This window comes from Larus michahellis, chromosome 2 (assembly GCF_964199755.1).
Source record: "Larus michahellis chromosome 2, bLarMic1.1, whole genome shotgun sequence".
Lineage (NCBI taxonomy): Eukaryota > Metazoa > Chordata > Aves > Charadriiformes > Laridae > Larus > Larus michahellis.
The window spans coordinates 50,738,483-50,761,232 of record NC_133897.1 but is presented as its reverse complement, the minus strand read 5'-3'; the positions used below and the strand labels follow the sequence as shown (position 1 = coordinate 50,761,232).

At 40.0% G+C, this 22,750-nt stretch overlaps 1 protein-coding gene across 1 annotated transcript in view; it reads left to right on the top strand.

Moving 5' to 3' along the window:
* The window catches only part of GLB1 (galactosidase beta 1), a 48,856-nt gene that overhangs the window by 6,286 nt on the left and 19,820 nt on the right, over window positions 1-22,750 (top strand). Inside the window, exons 2-10 of the mRNA XM_074575279.1 lie at window positions 5,524-5,693; window positions 15,161-15,311; window positions 15,609-15,669; window positions 16,508-16,602; window positions 17,876-18,056; window positions 19,321-19,379; window positions 20,274-20,395; window positions 20,492-20,532; window positions 21,018-21,130. Coding sequence (XP_074431380.1) covers window positions 5,524-5,693; window positions 15,161-15,311; window positions 15,609-15,669; window positions 16,508-16,602; window positions 17,876-18,056; window positions 19,321-19,379; window positions 20,274-20,395; window positions 20,492-20,532; window positions 21,018-21,130 — 993 coding nt within the window. The remainder of the gene's footprint in view (window positions 1-5,523; window positions 5,694-15,160; window positions 15,312-15,608; window positions 15,670-16,507; window positions 16,603-17,875; window positions 18,057-19,320; window positions 19,380-20,273; window positions 20,396-20,491; window positions 20,533-21,017; window positions 21,131-22,750) is intronic.

The following is a 22,750-nucleotide window of genomic DNA, read 5'->3' as shown; positions in this document are numbered from 1 at the left end:
GGAGAAGTCAGTCCTCTTTTAGTCTGAAAACTGAGCACCTGACCAGCCAGGCTCTTCATGTGCTGGACTAGATAATTTCTGTTTTCCAGCATCTATAATTTTGTAAACTTTTTTTTATGCTTGTGCAATAATATCCACTTAAGTATCCTAAAGTTTCCATGTGTATTTAACACTGCCTGAATGGGGTCCTTCTGAGGTTCTTTCCCATCGGTGGCTTAGTGTTGAATGGTTTTACGTAGAGAAAATCTTGATAGCCTTGATACCCTCTGTTTACTTAATCAACATGCCTTCAGTTAAAAACTGCGTCCTGGGTTTAATAGTGCAGAGTATTCTTTCTAGGCCAGTGGTCCAGGAGGGTAGCTTGTCATTTGTTATGCTGAAGGTTATTAACTGTGTTAAGAAGACTAATTGTTTAGCTAGTTTCCTAATCAGGAGGCTTTTGTGGGACTGGTTTTAGATGGTGTTGATTTCCCGGCAAGTTGCTGGTATTCTTTTTTTCTTTTTTTCCTCTTACTGTTTTTATTTATCTCCTCATTCTGTCCAACTGTGTGGAAAGATCTAGCTGAAGTGGTCCTTCAGTCGCAGGGGGGCACAGATGAATTCTTCATTACTTTGTATGTGCTCAACTTTGAATATCTTTGTGTATTCTTTTAGGAACAGATACACATCCTTTAGGAGTGGTCATATTATCATTTCATAAATTTATTGAGTTCTTTCAATGTAACTTAGTTCTTGTTTTTTTGATTGATGATTCATTTTCACTTAAAATGTTTTCTTTCTGTGCCAAAACACTTCAAAGCCTTTTGTTATTTTGCTTTTTGAAAAAAACTATGAATGGAAGGTATCCTAGATCAGCTTCCTTTTTGATAGTATGAGGAATGAACCTTTTCTAAAATCTCTCTAAGACAGAATCCCTAATTGTCCTTTAAGGCTTTTCCTATACTTTTTCCAATTTGACTTGAATGTGCATGATTTAGACCTGCGTTCAGTATTCCAGATGAAAAAAAATAGCTGTGCTGCTTATTTTGTATTTTTTAAATATTTTTTGTATTTTTTTTTTGTCTGTGGGGAATGTATTTGATCTGGAGAACTTAACTAAATTAATATATATTTCTTCCTATAAAAGGCCAGTTAATTGGAGGGGGGGAGTTTATCACACCGGAATAGAATAGCATCATCACTTTGTGAAAGTTATATTTATTACAGTATATAATCAGTATAGAGTGGATTTGAAAATATGTAAACTGTGGTATAACAAATGCTTTAAATGTTGGGATTTAATAAAACTTTATTCACTTATCAAGAAAGATGCCTCTAATGATGTTTTATTTTGTACCAATATTTATTGTAGCAGTACATGATGAATAGTTTTAACACACTAGTTCTATTTACCAACAAAAAGCTACTGACAATAAATCTGATTAGTTTTGGAAAATCTTACACCCATGCTGCTCAGTGAGACGTGGTGGAAAGTGGGAAAGGTAAGGCCACTACTAAATTTACCTAGTGCCTACTAAGGGGACAAAGTGCAGGCTGAAGAGATGAGGATGTGATGCTGAGAAAAGAAGCACTGCAAGGGCAGAGAAAGGATACTAAGAGCGTTTTGTTTTGTTCTGTTTTTTTTTGAAGAAGAAAAAGAAAACAAGAGTGGTTTGTGGTTCTCAATTTTGATACTTAAGCTTTGGTGTAGAGGAAGAGGAGTTCTCTGTTTGAATGGTCTACGTAAGAGATGCTAGAAGTCTTCATGGATGGAGAGGTTCATTGAGGATTTGTATCCATCTTTGTTTGCTTTCGAAATAAGAAAAAAACCCTGTTTTGTAAACTTGGAGAATGAGAGATCCTAGCCTCTGTTCAAGTTTTGTGTGCTGAAGCTATGATTATTTTTTTTCCTATGTTGAGACACATACATGTTATAAAATGTTGAAAGAGCATTAAGGTTGTAAAAATAAATTCTTACTTGATTTAAGAAAGGACAAATTCTTTAGTTCTTCCCTTTTCCCTGTGAGTATGTAAGATGCAACATTATACCATTGCCAGCTGGGCATTAATATGATGTGGTGTGAATGAACTGGCATCCTGAACAGCGTGCAGTTAGTTTGTGTCTGTTGAATCTGCTTCCCAAACTAGCAGACCCACTACCCCGTCTTCTAGGGAGATGCATGGAATTCATTCCCGCTGCGTATTCACAACCATGAGTACACAATATTGGCAGAGCGAGGCATAAATTCATGAGGACAACTGTTTTGCTTTTGTTGCAAGCCCTGATCTGCAAGGAACGGGCAGAGTCATGCACTGACAATAAAAGAATGTTGAATAATTGACGATGAAGGGAAGTCTGTTTACAATGGGCAATGGATGAGGTGAATCAGAGTAAGTACATGGGAAGCTTCCGCCCTCTTCTTGCCCCTGTAATAATACTGTATCAGGAAGTGTATGTGTAAGGAAGGTTACTTACGGTTATGGTCACAGCTTTAAAAGTGTGGCCTTTAAATGGTAACTGTTTCAATGATGATCGCTTTTGTAATTAATATCTTAAAACAATGAAAAGAAATTCTTGTTTCTCTGCCAGAGGTGTCTGACCCTTGAGGTTGGAGCTATGTAAACAGTTGATTCAATGTTCACCATCTCTCAAAACTTAATCTGCCGTAAATGGAGCAAGTGTCTTTTCCATAGGCCTCTTGACATGGTTAGTCTAAATAAGGGGGTTAAAATCCTCTTTCAGAGGGAAACAACAGCAATTTATTCACTCCCCTTTATTTCTAGGGGTAATGGACTTTTAATATGCCTTTTTTCCTAATGCTTTTCTCTGTCTCTTTTTTTTTTTTTAAGTATTGCAGAGTTGTGTTGCTGCACCTGGGTTATGGGTTTCACTTAGTCAGGATCACTTTGAAGCACTCGGTTCTGTGTTAATGCTGCAGCTTGTCACAGTGCCCTAGAGTTGAAAACATTCGAAGAATGTGAAACGTCTGCATGGTGTTCTTTAGGGTGAATGATTTCCTTAGGGGATTGATACACACAGTACAATTCTATCGTAGTGCAGCATGCCCAGGAATCAAGATGCAGGTTATAAATTAAAGATGAGCAAAATGTCACTCTAGATTTGAATTAAAAGGAACATGAGCAGATGGTAGATACCTGTGCATCGTCTGCAGCGCTTTACTTGAGGTTTAACAGCCTGGAGTTACTACAACAACATAATTTCCCATGTAGAATCCCAACCTTTGAGTTATTTTTGTTCCAGAGCAGTTGGGTTGTATTTCTCAGATCTATAAGGGCCTGATTTTGTGGACACCTGGCACATCCATATCTTTGTTTAGTCAAGATTTTTTTCAATTTTCATGGAACTCTTTAAGTAATGTAAAGAATGGGTCCATGTTTGTGGGATCAGGACTTACATAGCTTCCCCTATGCAATGCTTTGAAGACCCTTGCAGTTCTTGTTTCCCTGCCAGCTCAGGGCTGTATCTTCTCCCATCTATTGTTACATGTCCACCACACAGACAGTTTCACTTGTCCACTGTTGGCAGTTTTGGATTGTTTTGTGCATTTAAGACATTTTCCACAACTTTATTGTAGGCTTTCTGTGAAGAAATGCCTTTGTCATTGCAGTTGCAACACACTAGTCTTTCTCCTCCTTGGAGTTTGTAGTCTTCAGATGTTTATAGAGTGTTAACTCAGTTGCTCCATTTAATGGAAGTCTAGGCATGTTTACTCAGCAATTTCATCCTCTAGTTTTCAGGAGTGGTTTTTTTCCTTTGTACTATTGTTCTTTTGTCCTGTGTCACACTGCACTGTCTCTTTTTTGCTGTCTTGTTGCACTAAGAGTATGATCTTGATTGGCAGTTGTGTCCAATTGTTGGCCAGGCATCTTGGTACTTGCAGCTTTATGGTTATACATGCCTGCTGTATTTCACTTTTTCTATTCTTTTGTCTTTACCGGTAGCTGTAGACACTACTGTAACAACACTGTTCAGCATGAATAGAAAGAAGTGGTTTCATGGGAAGGTTCTTCAAAACTGTGTGTGGTCTGTTGGTTCCTACTTAACCTTTGGGCAGATTTCCCCAGGTGGTGGATGGCTCTTGTGTAGTGGAGGTCACCTGAGGTTATATGGTGGCCTACATCTTTCTTACCTTTCTAATGTTGTCACTTTTGTTTCATGGAATCAATTTCCTAATTACTATGCTTCATTCTAAATATGGGTCAGGCCGAGGCTCACCTTTTCAAGAAGGTGGCCAGTGTCCTTCAACAGATTTTAATTTACACTACTGAAGGGTGTCGCTTTCATTTGGACTAGTGTAATGTCTAATGAATCATGGCAGTTGTTTGCTTGACTCCTGACTTATTTTCTGACAGGCATGGAGAACTAACCAATTACAATTGCTGACTTGGGATGTTACTTCATAAATCCCTACTGAGTTTTTATTGAAGGTTTTAGGTTTGGTTTTTTTTTTTTTTGTATGTGTGCGCTCAGTAATGAATCTAATAAAACACAAATGCAATGTCCTACAACATGAAGACAACCAACCAACTATTCAGTGGTGTGTGGAGGACGAAAGTAGTGCTAGTGACAGAGATGCCAAAGATATATGAGAAATGTAAGATGTTAAAAAATTATAAGTTAAAGGTTCTTAAAGGCATAGGACCATGCACTTAAAAAAATAAAATATTCTTTTTTCCTTGTTTTTGACAAGCAAAAGAAGTACTGCTATGGGTCATAGTACTTCAAATCTTACTAAGATCATAGGCTCACTTGAGACTAATCCCATGCTCTTGCAGTTAAGGTATTTTTCTTATGGCTAGGAAATGCATATTCTTATTCTTCATTTACCTGCTTCTTGTTTGGGGTTCACGGGTTGGGTGTGCTTAGCTGCAAAAGTATTGAAAGTAGGACTTTCTCCAAAAATTACTAATCTTTAGTGACTTACATAAACGTATGCAGTTTGCTAGACTAATCTATCAAACAGTTTTATACCTACTAGAAATTGGGCTTTGAAACCTGCATGTGTCAGTGCTCTGGAGCATTTAGAATGTGGTATTTGTTCCTCAGGAGCTCCCAGCTGGCTTTTGCTTCTAGACTTGAGCATGACATTAAGTTGTTAAGGGTTAAAAAGGGTTGTGTTTTTCAATAGTTTAGTAAGTTGAAGCATTGAGTGCAAAGCATTGACGCTCATAGTATCTCCCCTAATTAATTCCTCATCATTTGCACGGGTGTAAGGATCTGCAACCTGTATTACTGTAGAAAGATGGTACTGTTGTTAAAAGTGGAGAATGCATGTGGCATATTTTGGTGTAGTAGCGAATCCTGTCATTGCTGAGTGTTTGGCAGAGAGATGTATTGTAGTCCTTTGGTGTGTTGTGCTGAGGTGGGCTATATGTAGCTAGTGGAGGGCCATTCACCATCAGTTATTTTAACACCACTGTACCTTCTATTGTGGACAACCCACAGATGTTGTATAGACTGTTCTCCATGTCTTTCAAGGCAGAAAAGATTCTATTGTCTACTTTTTTATTTTTTTTGTACAGAGTATACCCCAGAGGAGTTTTGGGATTGATTATGACTGTGGCTGCTTTGTCAAGGATGGGGAACCTTTCCGTTACATCTCAGGTAGCATTCACTACTCACGAGTGCCCCGGTATTACTGGAAAGACCGCTTGTTGAAGATGAAAATGGCAGGACTTGATGCCATTCAAACGTAAGTAGCTGTTGACTTTCAAAGTGATTTGATGTATGAGAGGTAGTTAAGTGTAATGCTAACATTGGTTTATTAATTTTTAAGTAATAGGTGAGAAAGCTCCAGAGAAGTGAATGGTAGTACAGGATGACCTCTAACACTGTAAACTGGGACAACTGGGCAGGTTATAGCTAACAGTCCACTTCCCTGCTGATAGGCAACAGCTTTTGCTTCACGGCCAGGAGTACAAATATGACCTAAAATAAATTGTTGGACTGTGAACTTTGGCAACTACAGAACAGTTGTATGTGCTCTGCCTCTGCCAAGGGCATTGTATTCTCTGATCAAAAAGCAGATGAGGTGAGAGGGGACAGTAACTTCTTAATACAGCCTGGGTTGTATTGCCCTGATGCTTTTAAAATATTGGCAAAGGCTGCAGTAATATTTAAAACTATTTCACCAGGAGAGTTTAAATTTAGAAAAATGGTGGGGAAGTAGGTGTACTTTTTAAAAAAAAAAAAAAAAAAAAAAAAAGAAAAAAAAAGTTTAACCAGCTTTCAGTTGGGCGTACCAAACTTTTAGTCCATCTTTCTTGTCTTTCCTACCTGGTTGTGTACTTATTACAACAGGTGAAGCACAGATTGAAAAAAATGCAGCTTACTCTTGTTTTTGCCAAAGCTTCCTTGACAAGGCAAGAGGAATGGTAAAAAAGTGGTAGAATGGTAGAAAAGTTGAGGAGGAACTTCTTTACTTTGAGGGTGGCAGAGCACTGGAACAGGCTGCCCAGAGAGGTGGTGGAGTCTCTGTCTCTGGAGACATTCAAAACCCGCCTGGACGCGTTCCTGTGCAGCCTGCTCTAGGTGACCCTGCTGTGGCAGGGGGTTGGACTAGATGATCTCCAGAGGTCCCTTCCAACCCTATGATTCGATGAAAAGTGTAAGGCACAGTCTTTTCAAGCAGTGGTTGTAAGTCCTAGACATTTTTGTTTTTCTTTCCTAAATCATTATGACTGCCAGGCAATGTTGGTTCTGGCAGTGCAGTGCTTGTATAACAGGGTGCTTTCCTCAGTGGGAGTGTTGCATCATCTCTTCTTCCCCTCCCTTGAAATCTGTATTATGTTTGACCTGCAAGTTGCAGGGTTGCCCTGTACACTTGAGGATGTGATTAGTAAGGGCTAGTATGTGAAGAACAGGTGGCAGGGAAAGAAGAAAGAAAAGAAGTTGCTTTTTTTTTTTTTCCAAATTTAGGGTTCTCTGTTTTTTTGGATGTCTTAAAACCCGTCCTCGTGTTGTGATGTGGTGACTTTTTGGTGGGTGGTTTTTGTTGCTTTCTAATAAACCAAGCAAGTTCTGTCTTCCCTCATTTAAGAATAAGGGGATTAAGTAACATCTGCTCAGGAGAGAGTTGCTGGAATTGCCCATGTAATTATTTTTTGCTGCAATAAAAGTAATCTCAAATGGACCTGAAAATTATACCTATTGATGTCTGTCTTGAAGATGAGCCTGGGTCCTGGTGGTGGCTCTGTGACTCCTATGATCCGTAGTGTCTCATACTTCCCTTATGTCTCTTGATTTATTTTCCTCCTCCTCCCAACACCTATATATCTTCAGTGCCCTCTGAAGGGCTGAAAATTTCCAGCTTTTTCAAGCAGTCCCTTCCTTTTTGATTTGAAATTGCCTGTTTATGTATCTGCTGCATCATTGGTCTTTTGAGACAAGAATCTTTTCTTTCTCATTCCCCCCATCACTGTTGTTTAATGTCAAAATTGCTGCAGGGCTGGAGTTGTTTTCTGGGGGTTTTTTTTGTTTGTTTTTTTTTTTTTTTGCCTGTTGCTTCCTTCTTCTTCCTTTGTGATCTCCCACTAACAAAGATTTTTTTCCCTCTTTATTTTCTTTTTTTTTTCCCCCCCACTTGTTGAGATCTATTACTCTACTTTATTGTTCTCTCTGTGTTGAGGTCTCTTACTCTGTGCTTTAATGTTCTGCATTAGTGTCTTTCTGCTGTGCAGGAAGGAGTGGAGATTGTCTCGCGTTGCTGGTGTTAACTGGTCTGTGTTGGTCTCGGGAGAGCTGAATTGTTTCTGTTTCAGCACAGAAGGTATGGTACAGATAGCAAGTGTTGCCATGTGGTTATGTGACCTATGGCCTTAGGTGTTGTTGCTGGATCAGTGATGACAGGTAACAGGTTTTTTGCAACCTCCTTTTCTTTTAGTAGAGCAGACTGGGATTCTTTAACTTTCTCCCCCATCATTGCTTACCTTTGGATTTTTTCCGCTATGGTGAAAGATAGCTCCTAAATGTGTATCTTGTAAGCAGAAAGTGCCCTTGTGCCTTGCATTTTCTACAAGAATGAATCCATGCGTCTTTCCATTTGACACTGCTCTCTCTCTCTCTCTGTCTCAATGCTAAAAAATAAAAACAAACCACCCACAAAAACCCTTTTGTTTTTCTTTGGAGTTTGCAGATAATCAAGCCTTACTGCTCTTGATTATTTGAGAAAAAGCAATAAATTTTCGTGTTACCCCAAATAACTCTGCGGTGATTTTTGCGTGGTTTTGGTAAAAATGGAAATTGGTCTAGATGGTTATTTAGTCATGTTTTTGTTTTCTCGTCTTCTGTCTACTCTTTCCTGGATCAGTAGAACTATTAGCAAGGAACTGAGGTACCAGTTGTGTGAAGTCATTTTGGAATGGGCAGCAGTACTGCCAGACCTTCTGGCAGAATGTGAGAGTTGAGCTCTGAACCTTTGGGCCACTAGTGAAGACTGTGATTCTGCTGCTTGGCGTTTTTCACCACGAGACAGGGAGGGGTCTTGCCGTAATTTGAAATATAGGAGCCTGCCTTGTTCATATCAAGACTCTCCCAGTGAGGCTTACCACTTCAAGGGAAACAGGATCCTTTTATTACAGGATGGTCCTCATAAATACCTGTGGGCAAAGCAAGCCAGACCTGCTCTCCTTCCTGTTCTCTGCAACCTCATTTCCAAAAGATTCCCTATGCCTTGATGCATCGTTCAACTAATAACTGAGTCAGCAGCTCATCTGGGACTTTTGAATGGGTGAAGTCAGTTAATGTGTATATAACCATCTGCACCTGGAAACATCTTAAGCAATAACAGAATATAAGAAAACAGGTGACAGGAAGCTTGACCTTACATTAGAGCTTAAAATATAAAGGCCTGAACATTCCAGATAGCCGGTTGAAATTTGATGTTGTGGTTGGTGTGACATCCCAGAAGATGGTGGAGGCGTACCTAGGAGCTCCACTCCTGACCTCTGCAGGTAGCAAGTAGAGGTATCTGGTCACACAAAGGTAACTATGCTTGTTTTCAGTTCCTGAACTGTGTCTACCAAACAGAAACAAATGCTGTCAAAGACACATGAGAAGGACTGAAAGTTCGTGGTTTGTTTTGGGTTTTTTGGTATGGCGGAGATAAATAAGTAACCACTAGATGGGGCTAAATATTTACAGGATTGCAGATTGGTGGAGAAGCTTCCTGGAAGAATCGTCAACCTTACAGGCTCATAGAGAGTAAGAAGAATGATGAGTATTTTATTTGTTTTCCTGTAGTTGATTAATGAGCAGAAAACTGTAAACCAGTAGAAACTCCCTCTAAGAAAGAGCTGCTTTTTAGAGCATCTATTAATTAAACAATAAGCACAATTCACTTTTTCTAAAGACTCATAAATGTGTAATAAAACTAGCATGTAGAAATGGTGCTTTAATGTTTATTAAATTAGTACAAGTTATTGAATGTTACACTATTTTATGGTTTGAAGACGCCACAACAATTTATTGTCATTTATTCTACCACTGGATGACCCCTCCCCATGCAGGGAAGGGGAATCGGAGGAAAAAACAAAGAAACCCGAGAGCTGAAATATAAACAGATTTAATAGGACAAGACTAAATAATTAACACTAATAATACTAAAGAACCAGTATTGATCCCAATAACAATATAAAATATACAAGGATCATACTCAGCCAATTCTATCAGTAGGAAGCTGTGCACTCCCAGCAGTGGACAGCAAATTGTCGGACACTGTGAGTGCTACGGCTTCGGGAGGAAGGGAAGGGCTCAGGGGTCTGGCACTGGGACGAGGAGTTCTCAGGATCGCAGCCATCATGGAAGAGGGAAGAATCCTCAGCAAACTTTCTACTTTATATCAAATGTGACATTGGTGGTATGAAATAATCCTGTTGGCCAGCTTGGGTCAAGTGCCTGAGTCTTGCTGCTTCTCATCCCTGCACCTGGCTAGGCTCAAAAACACTGAGACTTCGAAACCTGCATATCATAGCTGGCTATAAAGTAAGTATTTTTACAGATTCAGACACTAGAGTCTTCTAAAAATGCAGTTTTCCCTAGCATTAGAAGATAAATTAATGCTGTGTTGCTCAAACCGGGACACACTATTAAAAAAAACTCAACCCTGGTATTACAGAGTATTATCTTGTATATTAAGGTAGTTAACGTGGGGTTTTTTGCCTGTCAACATCTCTCTGAAATAGTAGAGGAAAAATGAATTTTAAAGAAAAGGAGGGTTTGGGATAAAGCTTAGAAATTGCGTGTAAATGGACAGTAAATTACCTATGAAAAATACCAAGATGTAGTGAAGCTATGCAGGGTGAAAATTAGAAGGGCCAAAGCTCAAGCTCTGCTCTCAAGCAGAACTCATCTTGGCCACCACGGTTAAGGATAACAAGAAGAGGTTCTTTCAGTATATCAATAGAAAAAGGAAGATTAGGGAAAATGTAGGCCCACTAACAAATGAGATGGGCGCCTTAGTGGTGGAAGACACAGAGAAGGCAGAGCTACTGAATGCTTTCTTTGCTTCAGTGTTCACTGCTAAAGCTGTCCCTCATGAATCCCAGGCCCTGGAGGCAAGGGGGAAGGTCTGGTGAGAGGAGGAGTTTTCCCCAGTAGAGCAAGATTGGGTTAGAGACCACTTGGCCAAACTGGACATCCATAAGTCCATGGGCCCTGACGAGATGCACCCGCGAGTGGTGAGAGCTGGCAGATGTTATTGCTTGGCCGCTCTCCATCATCTTTGAAAGGTCATGGAGGACAGGAGAGGTGCCTGAGGGCTGGAGGAAGGCCAATATCACTCCAGTCTTCAAAAAGGGTAGGAAGGAGGACCCAGGGAACTACAGACTGGTTAATCTCACCTCCCTCCCTGGGAAGGTAATGGAGCAACTTGTTCTGGATGCCATATCCAAGCATGTTCAAGTGCAGGAAGTTATTGGAAGTGGTCAACATGGATTTACCAAGGGTAAATCGTGCTTGGCCAATCTCATAGCCTTCTATGATGTTATACCTGGTTGGCTGGATGAGGGCAGAGCAGCAGATGTCATCTACCTTGACTTCAGCAAGGCTTTTGACACTGTCTCTCATAACATCCTCCTTAGGAAACTGAGGAAGTGTGGACTAGACAAGGGGACAGTCAGATGGATTGGGAGCTGGCTGTGTGACAGGACTCAGAGGGTTGTGATTAATGGAGCAGGGTTGAGTTGGAGGCCTGTAACCAGTGGTGTCCTCCAGGGGTCAATACTTGGACCAGTATTGTTTAACATATTCATCAACGACCTGGACGAGGGGAGAGAGTGTATGCTCAGCAAGTTCGCTGATGATACCAAACTGGGTGGGGTGGCTGACACCCCAGAGGGCCGTGCTGCCATCCAGCATGACCCAAACAGGCTGGAGAGCTGGGCAGAGAAGAACCTAATGAGGCTGAACAAGATCAAGTGTGGGGTCCTGCACCTGGGGAGGAAGAATGTCAGGCACCAGTATAGGTTAGGGGTGGACCTGCTGGAAGACAGCTCTGAAGAAAAGGATCTGAGGGGTCTTGGTAGACAGTAAATTATCCGTGAGCAAGCAATGTGCCCTTGTCGCCAAGAAGGCCAACAGAATTCTGGGATGCATAGGGAAGAGTGTGGCCAGGAGGTCAAGGGAGGTCATTCTCCCCCTCTACTCTGCACTGGTGAGGCCACAACTGGAATACTGTGTCCAGTTCTGGGCTCCCCAGTTCAAGAGAGACAGGGAACTACTGGAGAGAGTCCAGCGTAGGGCAACAAAGATGATTGAGGGATTGGAGCATCTCCCTTATGAGGAAAGGCTGAGAGAGCTGGGACTCTTTAGCCTGGAGAAGAGAAGGCTGAGGGGAGACCTTATTAATGTTTACAAGTATCTAAAGGGTGGGTTGAAGGAGGGTGGAGCCAGACTCTTCTCAGTGGTTCCCAGTAACAGGACGAGGGGTAACGGGCACAAGCTGGAACACAAGAAGTTCTGAACAAATATGAGAAAAAACTTCTTTACGGTGAGGGTGACAGAGCACTGAACAGGCTGCCCAGGGAGGTTGTGGAGTCCCCTTCTCTGAAGACGTTCAAGACCCGCCTGGATGCAGTCCTGAGTAATGTGCTCTAGGCAATCCTGCTTTGGCAGGGGAGTTGGACTAGATGATCTCTGGAGGTCCCTTCCAACTCTGAAATTCTGTGATTCTGTGAAATGCTATTACTCAAATACAGAAAAAATATCACATTTCAAGTTTGAAAAAGGAATGTGGCATTCCTTTATAAATTCATTATTCTGTAGCTAAAGCAGTATGACATTAACAGCTGATTATAAATTTGTACAATGGTATATAGGAATTATACTTGTGAATAATAACAATTTCAAAGTAAAATGATTTAATTTGAGGCCATTGTGAGCTGTAGAAAAAATACTAGGGGATTAAAGTGTATTAGTAACAATTTTTAGACCAGTATTTAAAATACACTTATATCATGATTCATTCTGTAAGAAAGCATTTCATATAAAATTTTTTTCTTCACTTTCTTCCCTTCTCTGCGAAAACTTGCTTTTTTTTTTCCACAGCCATGTGGGGAAGCATGGGTCATAAATTAGATCTGTTTCTGGAAGAATTTTTCTGTCTTGAGTGTAAGGGAGCTGGAGAAACCCTTTTGTCCTCACCTCAGACAGTATTAAGCATATTTAGATCTTCAGACTTGGTTCTAGAACAAATTCATAAAACTCTGTAATGAGTATACTTTCATAAGTAACAGATTACGAGGTGTAGTTAAATTGCAGCTAAGAATGCTTGTCTCATATTAACCTGTCGTTTACTTACCGGTTATAAATAACTTGTTCGGTAGCCTAAAGAGAAAGGAGTATTAGCATTTGTTGCTGAGTGTAAGCAGTTTCTGTAGTAGTATTTTAGGCAGTGAGAAACTGTTATGAAGTTAATCCAGTCATCTTTATTTAGCTCAAACAGGTGCAGCTGCCTGCTAGAGGCATTTTTCAGTGAATGAGTTGCTACATCAACATGCCTTTTAATTCCTCCCAGAAAGAGCTTTGTCTCTTACTGCAGTGTCATGTTGGTGATTCATAGTCAGATGGTACTTTTCAGTGGAACCTGCAGATCCTTTTCCTATTAATACCACTTCCATATGTTGTCTTTCTCATTTTGTATTTTTTTGCCTTTTCTTGTGCTAGAGAGAATTAAAAAGTGGTATCTCTTAATTCCTTGTTGATATCAGACCATGTTATTCATTAGTTTTTTCGTTTTTCCTAATCTTTTAGGCAAGTTTTCCTGTGAACAAATGGAGTTAGGTTTATCTGTCCTTGACAAATTCATAGTCACATTATATATATAACTTAGAAGAATTCTGTATTTCTAAGCAGTAGTTTTGAAAATAATTTAGCTATTATGGCTTAGAGCAAACTAAAATTATTCTGCAGTGATAATCTGGATAATGGTACATGGAAAAGGGAAAGCAAGCACAATATGATACTCTGGTATTGGCTTCTCTGAGGTAGGTTGGCAATTTGTTTTAAATAGTTTTCTATTTTCTCTACTTTGATCTTAAATCATAGATGTCAGCAATCAGCTTGCTCATCTGCAAATTTAGGCAAAGCACACACAACTAAATTAATGTTGGGTATATTTTTCACGATTCATATATTCATTACATGCGCATTTAGTTTGTTCTACAAGTGAGTTAATCGGGTGCTTTGGAAACAATTAGAGCAGAGTGACAAAGAAATAAAATATACTACATAGAGGGAAAAGTCTGCATTTTGATGTCTGAGTGTGTCGACTCCATCCTGGCATACAAACTTTAAGCTTTATCTTTTCAAACAGAGAATTAAGGGTTTGACATTTGTGAGGCTATAATATTAACTAATGATGCTGAAAGATCATAATTTTTGTATTTTTTGTTCATGTGCATGTATTTCTGAGTGTGGCCATTCCAGTAGTGTGCTCATGTGAGGGTTCCTGTTTTTCTTGCTAATTGAAAGCAGTGCTTTCTGCACTTTCTTTCCCTCTTGGGTAATTCTTACAAAATTAACTCTGGAAAATAGAAACAAACGCAGACAGTAAGAAAAGTGTTGCCTGACAGGGTCTTTGCTTGACTAATCACAGTTTTGATTTTACAAATTTTTCTCAAATTTGTTTTCTCTGGAACATTGGCAACAGTTCTCTTAGGGGGATTACAAACCTGTGTGCAAAAGGGTAAATGCATGGAGAATGAGTTTCCCAATTCTCTTCCATCCTTGTTCAGGCTGTATCCATCCCTAATTTTAATGTCTGTCTGTGCTACAACTGCCACTTAGCACCAGGCCAAAACTCACATGGTTGTCACGCAAGGGCCATAAGCTACAATATAACGTGTAGTAGTCGGTAGATAACGTGTTTCTTTGTTGTCTTGCAACCAAGCGTATTTTTATCTGCTGAGAGGTGTTCTATGGTGAGGTTGTGGTTTCCTAAGTCCTGGAAGTAGAAGAGAGGTGTTCTCAAATGGTTATCTGCTTGTTTGGCAGCTTTATTACTTGATTGCAATGAAGTTTTACTTTGTCCAGGCTCCTGGGCACCTTAACATCCTCTAACTCGTCTGTTTTTTCTCATGCTGGTTTTTCAGAACCAGCATTGCTCCTGGTCAATGAAAACTTTCAGGACCTAGATGCAATATCATTTGAGGCTTAAACATTTTTAAATTTTTTGTAGTGGCAGCAGCATGGACCTGTCAGCCTAGTTGCTGTTCCCTGTGCAAGCTGTGTGATGCGTTTGCAAAGGGTCATGTGCTGTTTTGGGCAAGCTTGTTCTTGACCACCTCCTTTGTGTGTGGTTTACAGTATTCATCTCTTCACAAACCTCCCACCACTATAGATACCACTGGCAACTAACTCGCTAATGTCAAAACTGTTAACTACTTAATTTCTGGAACAGACATGGTTTCTAAATGGCATTACCAAAACCTGTTCTTGAATTATATGGACTCCTGCAGGCATGTTGCAAAGTTCAGTATTAATTTTAACGCCTTCTACCACATGAATTACCTCAAAGAAGAAAGACCCTAGAGTTACTCTTCTCTTTTACTGAAGACCAGTTCAGCATTACAGATCTCTGGTGCATGTAGCGCAAACAGTTGTTATTCAGAGTTCTGGTTTAGTCTCAGTTTTCTAATGGAAGGTGACCTTCTCTCTTTATAGGTATGTGCCATGGAACTACCACGAACCCCAGCTGGGCGTGTATGATTTTTCTGGTGACAAAGATCTAGAGTATTTCTTGCAGCTTGCTAACGACACTGGTTTGCTGGTTATCCTGCGAGCTGGACCTTACATCTGTGCAGAATGGGACATGGTACAGCCTTTTGTAACAGTTATCTCATTTCTAGGGTAAATCTAATGCAAATGTTTCTGTCTTAAAGTAGACAAACATACTTGGTGTATGCTTGGACAAGACTCCTGGTTTAGTGTATTAAAATCCATGCATCTGAAGTGACTTATTACAATACAAGCTTACTTTGTATTTGTATTTCATTGGGAATAATTACTTGTAGAAAATCAGTCTTCAGGTCTCAGTATATGGTTTGATAAAAGGCTGAATTCTTACATTTCCTAGAAATGGTTGCTGAAGTGATTCCCTTTCTTTTCCCAGGGAGGTCTTCCTGCATGGCTGTTGGAGAAGACATCTATTGTTCTCAGATCTTCTGATTCAGGTAGAGGCATCAAAAAGGACTAGCAAAAATACACTTCAGCAAGGTGATTTGCTGTTTGAGGCCATTACTAGATAATTCATATTTCAGCTTAAGTTATTTTGTGAGTAAAAACTTCAGTAGTTTTAATAACAAGTGGGCATTCAAGAAGTATATAGAACAAACAAAGTAGGGTGGAAAGTTTCCAAGGTATTGGCAAGTTTCATGAAAACTGGTGCCAAGAGGGAAATCACTGTCACCACTGAGGAAAAAACAGGTGAGCTCTCAGCTTTGAGTTTTTTGATTTTGCAGTGGCCGTCTGGCTACTCATTGTTGCAGTCCTTTCTGGCTGGTCAGTGTGCATGTAATTCCAGAACTAGTTACAGCATTCTTATGTGCTACCTTGTCATGGACCAGACATGGAGGGATGAGATGAGACAGGAGATTAAGGTGGTTATTGGAGTCTGTATTAGGGGACAAAGATACATGTCTGACTTCAGTTCTGCTCGTTGTGGGATAAATTATCTATTTGGGATAAATTATCTATTAACAAATAGTAAATATAGCAATATTCAAATTTGTTTTCCTGTTGAAATGTATTAGGACAACCTGTGTGAGACATATTGAAGTCTCTCTGGCGATTTTCAAAGTTCGTTGGTATTTAAATGTTTTATTATTTAGTAAACTGTACTGGAAGCTGACATTTATGAACAAGTATAAGAGCACATTGGTTCATTAAATGCTGTTCTGTTATACTCTACGTACTTAGTACACTAGGTAAAATCTACCCGTATGTACCTTAAAACAAAACCTAGAAAAAAAGCAGAAAAGTTGTGAAACATCTATACTTTGTGTATCACAGATTACCTGGCAGCAGTAGAGAAATGGATGGGTGTCCTTTTGCCAAAGATGCGTCCTCACCTCTATCACAATGGAGGTCCAGTCATCATGGTGCAGGTAACTTCCTGAAAATCAAATGAACCCAAGCAGCATGATGCCTACATTGCTCTTGCAGATGCTCCGTTGATGGTGGGTAGTAATGTCACAGGTGTTCCTTAATGGTTTCAGGTAGCTGAAAGATTCTCACAAAATCTGTTATCCTAAAGAACACTGTTCCCAGAATTCAGAGAGCGCTCATCTGCACCATCAAAGTTGTTTCCCACAACTATAGAAAGCAATAGAGGAAACTTGTGGAGCTTTTTAGAGCTGAGTTTCATACCAGTTCTCACATAAAGTCAAAATACATTACAATTACCTGGAACCCTCTGACATGAAAAAAGGGAATAAGGATACCAGAAGATAGAAGCAAAAGCAGTATGGAGTAAGCCTAAAACTTGTGACAAAAACGGCCTCAAAATTTAGGTTTTTTAGTTCTTAGCACCTAACTTAAACTGTAAATGTTTCAGGACACAATATTGTGTGTTCATGATGAGTAGCTTGTCTCTTAAAGTTCTTCTAAGTGTGCAGTACTCTTAGTATTTGACCATAACAAGAGCTTTGTTTTCTTTTTTTTTTTTTCTTAAACTCCCTGGTTGGCACAGGATTGGATAGGAGACCCTTCTTATAATATGTCCAAGAACATTGTTCTTGAATAATGCATTATGCCAATTAGCAAAACCAGTGGGCAAAATTATTCCTTGGCAGAAATAATATGCTTATAACAGGATTTTCATAAATAACCTTCAGGTGTGCATGGCACTGTATCTGGAGCTTGAAAGTCCATCTCCTTAAGAAAAGGGCAAGATGCATACCTCTCAGTAGTAGCAGGGTTGTCCTCCTCCCCTCAGTCTTTTGGGTCTGTTGCAGGCCTTTGCTCTTCATGTGAGCCCTTTGTAGGTGTCTCTGTTCTGGAAGTCCAGTTTTGCTGCAATTTTTATCATGTCACAACCTGTTCTATGGTTTTATTGTTCTGCCTGAGAGGTGGATCATAGCTCTCAATTTTTCATAAAGACTGTTTTGATCACTTGCCAGGGTAGAGATTTTTATGTGGAGGGTGATTTTGTAGGAAAATTACTTATCTCCACACAATGATTGCTCCACTGTAAGATACAGGTGAGAGGAATGAGTGCCTAGAAGCGTGTCTTCTCTTACTCTTCAGGTCTGAAGTTAAAATGAAATTTTTAGCATTGCTGTCAAAGGAAGGGGGCAGTTGAATTTGGACTTTCCATCTTTCTTATTAGATGCAGACTGAAATTGTCTGCTGCTTTACTGATTTGCTTTTGTTGTGCAGGTAGAGAATGAGTATGGAAGCTACTTTGCTTGCGACTATGACTATCTGCGTTCCCTTCTGAAGCTCTTTCGCCAGCATCTTGGGGATGAGGTGGTGCTGTTCACAACTGATGGTGCAAGCCAGTTTTACTTGAGATGTGGAGCTCTTCAGGGTCTTTACGCAACAGTGGACTTTGCTCCAGGTTGGAGACTGCGGTTTGTTACCAAAAAATTCTGTTGTGTATGCATTTGTGGCAGGACAAACTGACTTGACTGCTTGACAAACCTGATGGCTTTGTTTAAATGGGGTAGTAGAATCACAGAATGTCTCAAGTTGGAAGAGACTCATAAGAATTATCGAGTCCAAATCCCTGGCACTTATGTATATTTGATGTAGTCTTAAATGTACAAGAATCACCCACAAGTACCCAGTTAGAGTCATAATCAATTCCTTGCATCATGAAATCATGAATAAACAATTTACACTGCTCAAAGGGCATATCTCCAAACAATTAGCAGTAATAGTTGGCATTGATTCCACTGGGGTTTTTAATTTTTTTTTTTTGCTGAGGTTTTTTTGTTGTTGGATTTGTTTGGTGTTTTTAAGGTCCTCTGTCTGTCCCAGAATCCAACCTTCATAGTTCATTTCTTTTTAAGGCAGTGGTTACTGGAAAAAAAATTAGTGCTGAAGTTCATCATTAGAAATGTGCACACTGCTACAGTTTGCTCTGATATAGGCCTGAAGAATGGCTAAGCAACCGCAGTGTGTTCAGAAAATGCCCTTTTGATAGAAGAGATATAATGACGTAGATGTTCATATACTGCACGGACTTAGCAAAATAGGCTTAAGGCACAAGAAACTCCAAAACAGGTCTTTCCATATTTTTTTTTATGTCTGGCCTCTCTTGTACATTATTCTCTCCACGTTCAAAAATGTGTGCTTAGCAGGAATCTGTTTTCTTACATGTAAATTTAAATTGTGAACTCTTTCATGTGTCTCATTTATGACATGGTGAGCTACTCATGGAAGTCGTTATTTCTAGTCCCTATGGCTTGAGCCACTAGGACTGATTGGTAGTGAAAGTCCTTTTTAGAGATTGCCTGGCAACTGTTCTTCCCTGTAGTCTTGGTACCGCAACCCTAGGCCTAAACTTTCCAATGACCAAGTGGCAATTCTAACACATCTCAGACTTTTTGGTGCCAGGATGTCATTCCTGAGAAGATCTGGTCAGAAGATGTATCTCAAAAGCGAAGACATACATGATTGCATTCATACATGTATGTATATTTTTAAATAAGTTCTAGATACTGAAATCAAAGGTATTGATTCCTGTGTTTTCTGAAGTAACTTTATTTTTTGGATTTTTGCTAGGTGTTGGAAAGAAGGTAAGACAGCTATTTCAATAAAATGAAGGACTGAAAAAGTCATGGATGTAGCAACTCAATTTTACTTCTTTTTGCTTATAGGTGGCAATGTCACAGCAGCATTCTTAGCTCAAAGGAGCAGTGAGCCTACAGGCCCTTTGGTATGTCTTTTCACTTAAATTTCTTGTACCATTCCTTATCCTATAGTGGTTAATAAGAGAGGAGTTGACAACAGTGTGTTGGGCAGTTTTAGGGATGTGTTTACGAAGACATAATTTCCAAGTCAGTTAGAAAAAGTGAACAGAGGAGCTTCTGTGTGTATTTGTCAAATCCATATTAACTGTTATTCTGCAAATACTATTTTAGTCTCAAAAGGTATTGATTTTGTTTTAGTATTTTTCCTTGCCAAGATAAATGTTTACAAAGCAGCGGAAACAGTAAGTATGATTAGATGAGTTAGTGAGGTATGTGTGTGGGTGGAAGTTAAAAGCAAAATTAAAAGGGCAGGTTAGAAGTTGCTTCCTGTTTTCAGCTACCCTGGAGGTTTTACACAAGCTATAATGGGATGTGAGATCACTGGTCGCCATTTTGACAAAGGGAGAAGGCCCATTGAGGGTACAGGATTATCTCTGCTTTGAAAATGTTCAGGATGCAGTTTGAGCATTTGAAAGACTTATTTTCCATTACATCTAGCCTACATATGCTATTCTGAAGAGTTTGTATTGGCTCCATCATTCGAATGCTGAGCATCTGGAATACGTTCGTTTTGACAGGTTCCAAGGAAATCCATGCTCTTTGGTACTTGAGCAATTATTTTCAAAGTGTCCTTATAAAATTATTGAAACAATCCTTTAATTTCTTTGACCAGTTATCTGCTGAAAATGACTGACCTAGTGTATACATTGCTGTATTTATAGTAGTCTAAAAATGGCTCAAATGAGTCAAGGTGCCTTTTTTCCTTCCCCGGTTACAGTTAGTAAGCTTAAATCACATTGTATTCTGTTCTTGTTCCCTCTTTGTATTTTCCCTTCCTCTTTTTCCGTTCCTCCTTTCAGGTTAATTCTGAGTTTTATACTGGATGGTTGGATCACTGGGGGCACCGTCATTCTGTTGTGCCCGCACAAACTGTAGCTAAAACACTTAATGAAATCCTGGCACGTGGTGCTAACGTTAACCTGTAAGTGTGTGTTCAGTAGAGATTAATTTTGGGGGTATTTTTTTTTTCCCAATTCAGCAATACCTGATTTAAGCAGACGGCTTTTTTCCTTTTTAGGTACATGTTTATAGGTGGGACTAACTTTGCCTATTGGAATGGTAAGAAATTATTTAAACAATACTAATAATGTAGGAGAGCTGTTTATGAATTAGGTAGTAATGTATTCTGTGAAAGAATAAGCTTTGCCTGCTTTCACATGGCAAAAGATGACTACGCTAGCTGTTCTTTGTGTATTGCCAGCGTGTTGTACTAAACCCACATGCTGTTTATCTTTGCAAAGGCTGCTTCTGCTTCACTCAGTCCTGTGAAATGGTTGAAATGTGGATAATTTTTTTTCTCTTCAAAATATTTCTGAAGACTGTATAACAGAGCAGTGTGAGGTCAGAAGGATGTTGTCCTCCATCAGGAATAGTTTCTCTATGCCAAATCCCAAGGTCTACATTGAATCTAAAAACATAGCAGAGTCTGTCTGTGATTTGAAAGAATTCTAAAAGTTGATACTTTGAAAGAATTCTGAAAGCTGATACTACCCAACTCTTTCACTGTTTCCATTGCTTTTTTTCTTTTTCCCCCCCTCCCTTAGGTGCTAATATGCCCTATATGCCACAGCCCACTAGTTATGACTATGATGCTCCACTGAGTGAAGCGGGGGATCTCACAGAAAAATATTTTGCCTTGAGGGAAGTCATTGGTATGGTGAGTGTCCCTAGGACATGTTTAGCATGGGTCTTTGAAACATCCCTGGTGTACTGCAAACTGTCTTGCTCTTATGTTGGTATAAGTTGCTTCTTCTGAATTTACTATTTTCTGCAGGTAGGGGAAGTGAAGTAGAACAAGGCGATTAGGCCAACCTGACTGGTTGTTGTTACAAAAGGGGAAAGATCTGGCACACCTCTGGCTATCCTTTCTGTCCCGATGGCTCCCTCCTTCCTGTCAGAGTTGGGGATACAGGTGCAGGTCTGACAACGAAGTGATTCAGCTCTGCTTTTTTGCTGCATTTGTTTTCTTTTCAACTCAAGGTTAGTCAGCTGAATTGTCTGGCTCAATGAGATGAGAGTCAGTGCTGGCACAAGGGGAGCAGAGGGAGGCAGGAAGGGTTTGTCTGGGAGTAGAGATGGAGGAGCAGTGAACAGAGGTTTTCCCTTGCAGTGTCGATCAGCCATTCAGTCTGCTCAGGCTCATCACTCAATGGCAGACTGATGCGCACTACAACTTCAGAGGGCTGGAGCACATCTGCTGTGAAGACAGGCTGAGAGACTGGGGGTTGTTCAGCCTGGAGAAGAGAAGGCTCCAGGGAAACCTTATAGTGGCCTTCCAGTACCTGAAGGGGGCCCACAGGAAAGATGAGGGAGTGTAATGATAGGATGAGGGGTAACGGTTTTAAACTGAAAGAGGGGAAATTTAGATTAGATGTTAGGAAGAAGTTCTTTACTGTGAGGGTGGTGAGACACTGGAACAGTGAGACTCTTGCCCAGCGAAGTTGTGGGTGCCCCTTCCCTGGAAGTGTTCAGGTTGGATGAGGCTTTGAGCAACCTCGTCTAGTGGAAGGCATCCCTGCCCATGGCAGGGGGTTTGGAACTAGATGATCTTTAAGGTCCCTTCCAGCCCAAACCATTCTTTGGTTCTATGACTCGTGCTTTGGCTGTCTATATCCCAAGCTCCATGTTATGGTTTTGGGCCTCTGTGAGAAGGAGCGCGCTTATCCAAATGAATATGTCTTGGTTTTGTGATGCCACAGACTGTAGCTAGTGAGCGGGACCAGCTTTGCCTTTGCTGTAAAAATGTACAGGAGTCCTACAAACTGGAGATTGAAGTGAAAGATAGAACGTGTATTTAGATTTTGAATAGCCTTGCATTGGAGGCCATTCAGGTAAGGCTTAAAAACAGATTCCATGGGAATCCCAAGACTTAGGCTTGTACTCTCTGTCCTGTTGCATGCTGGCAACATTCCTATTCACTAAAGACTTTTTTTTTTGATGGGAGTATATCTCCCAAAAGTGTATTACACTTAGGGTTGAGCACGCCTTTATCTCCGTACCTGTGGAAGGCCTGCTGTGGATCACTTTCTTAAATTTTTCCATTATCTCTAAGCTTTCCATTAATGGGATCATTTTGATGGCCTTTCAAGGGGAACTTCCGGTCTTGATACAGCTTTTCTCATAGGAGAAATTCCTGGGTTTGAGTTGTTTTCTTCAAGGCAAGATCCCTATCTGAAATGTAAGTAGTGTTCTAGTAAATGCGAGCACCTTGGTAAGATCTGAAGTGTTCAGTATAACCTAAGGTGTGTTGGGTCATGGTACAGCTTTTTTTGGTGTG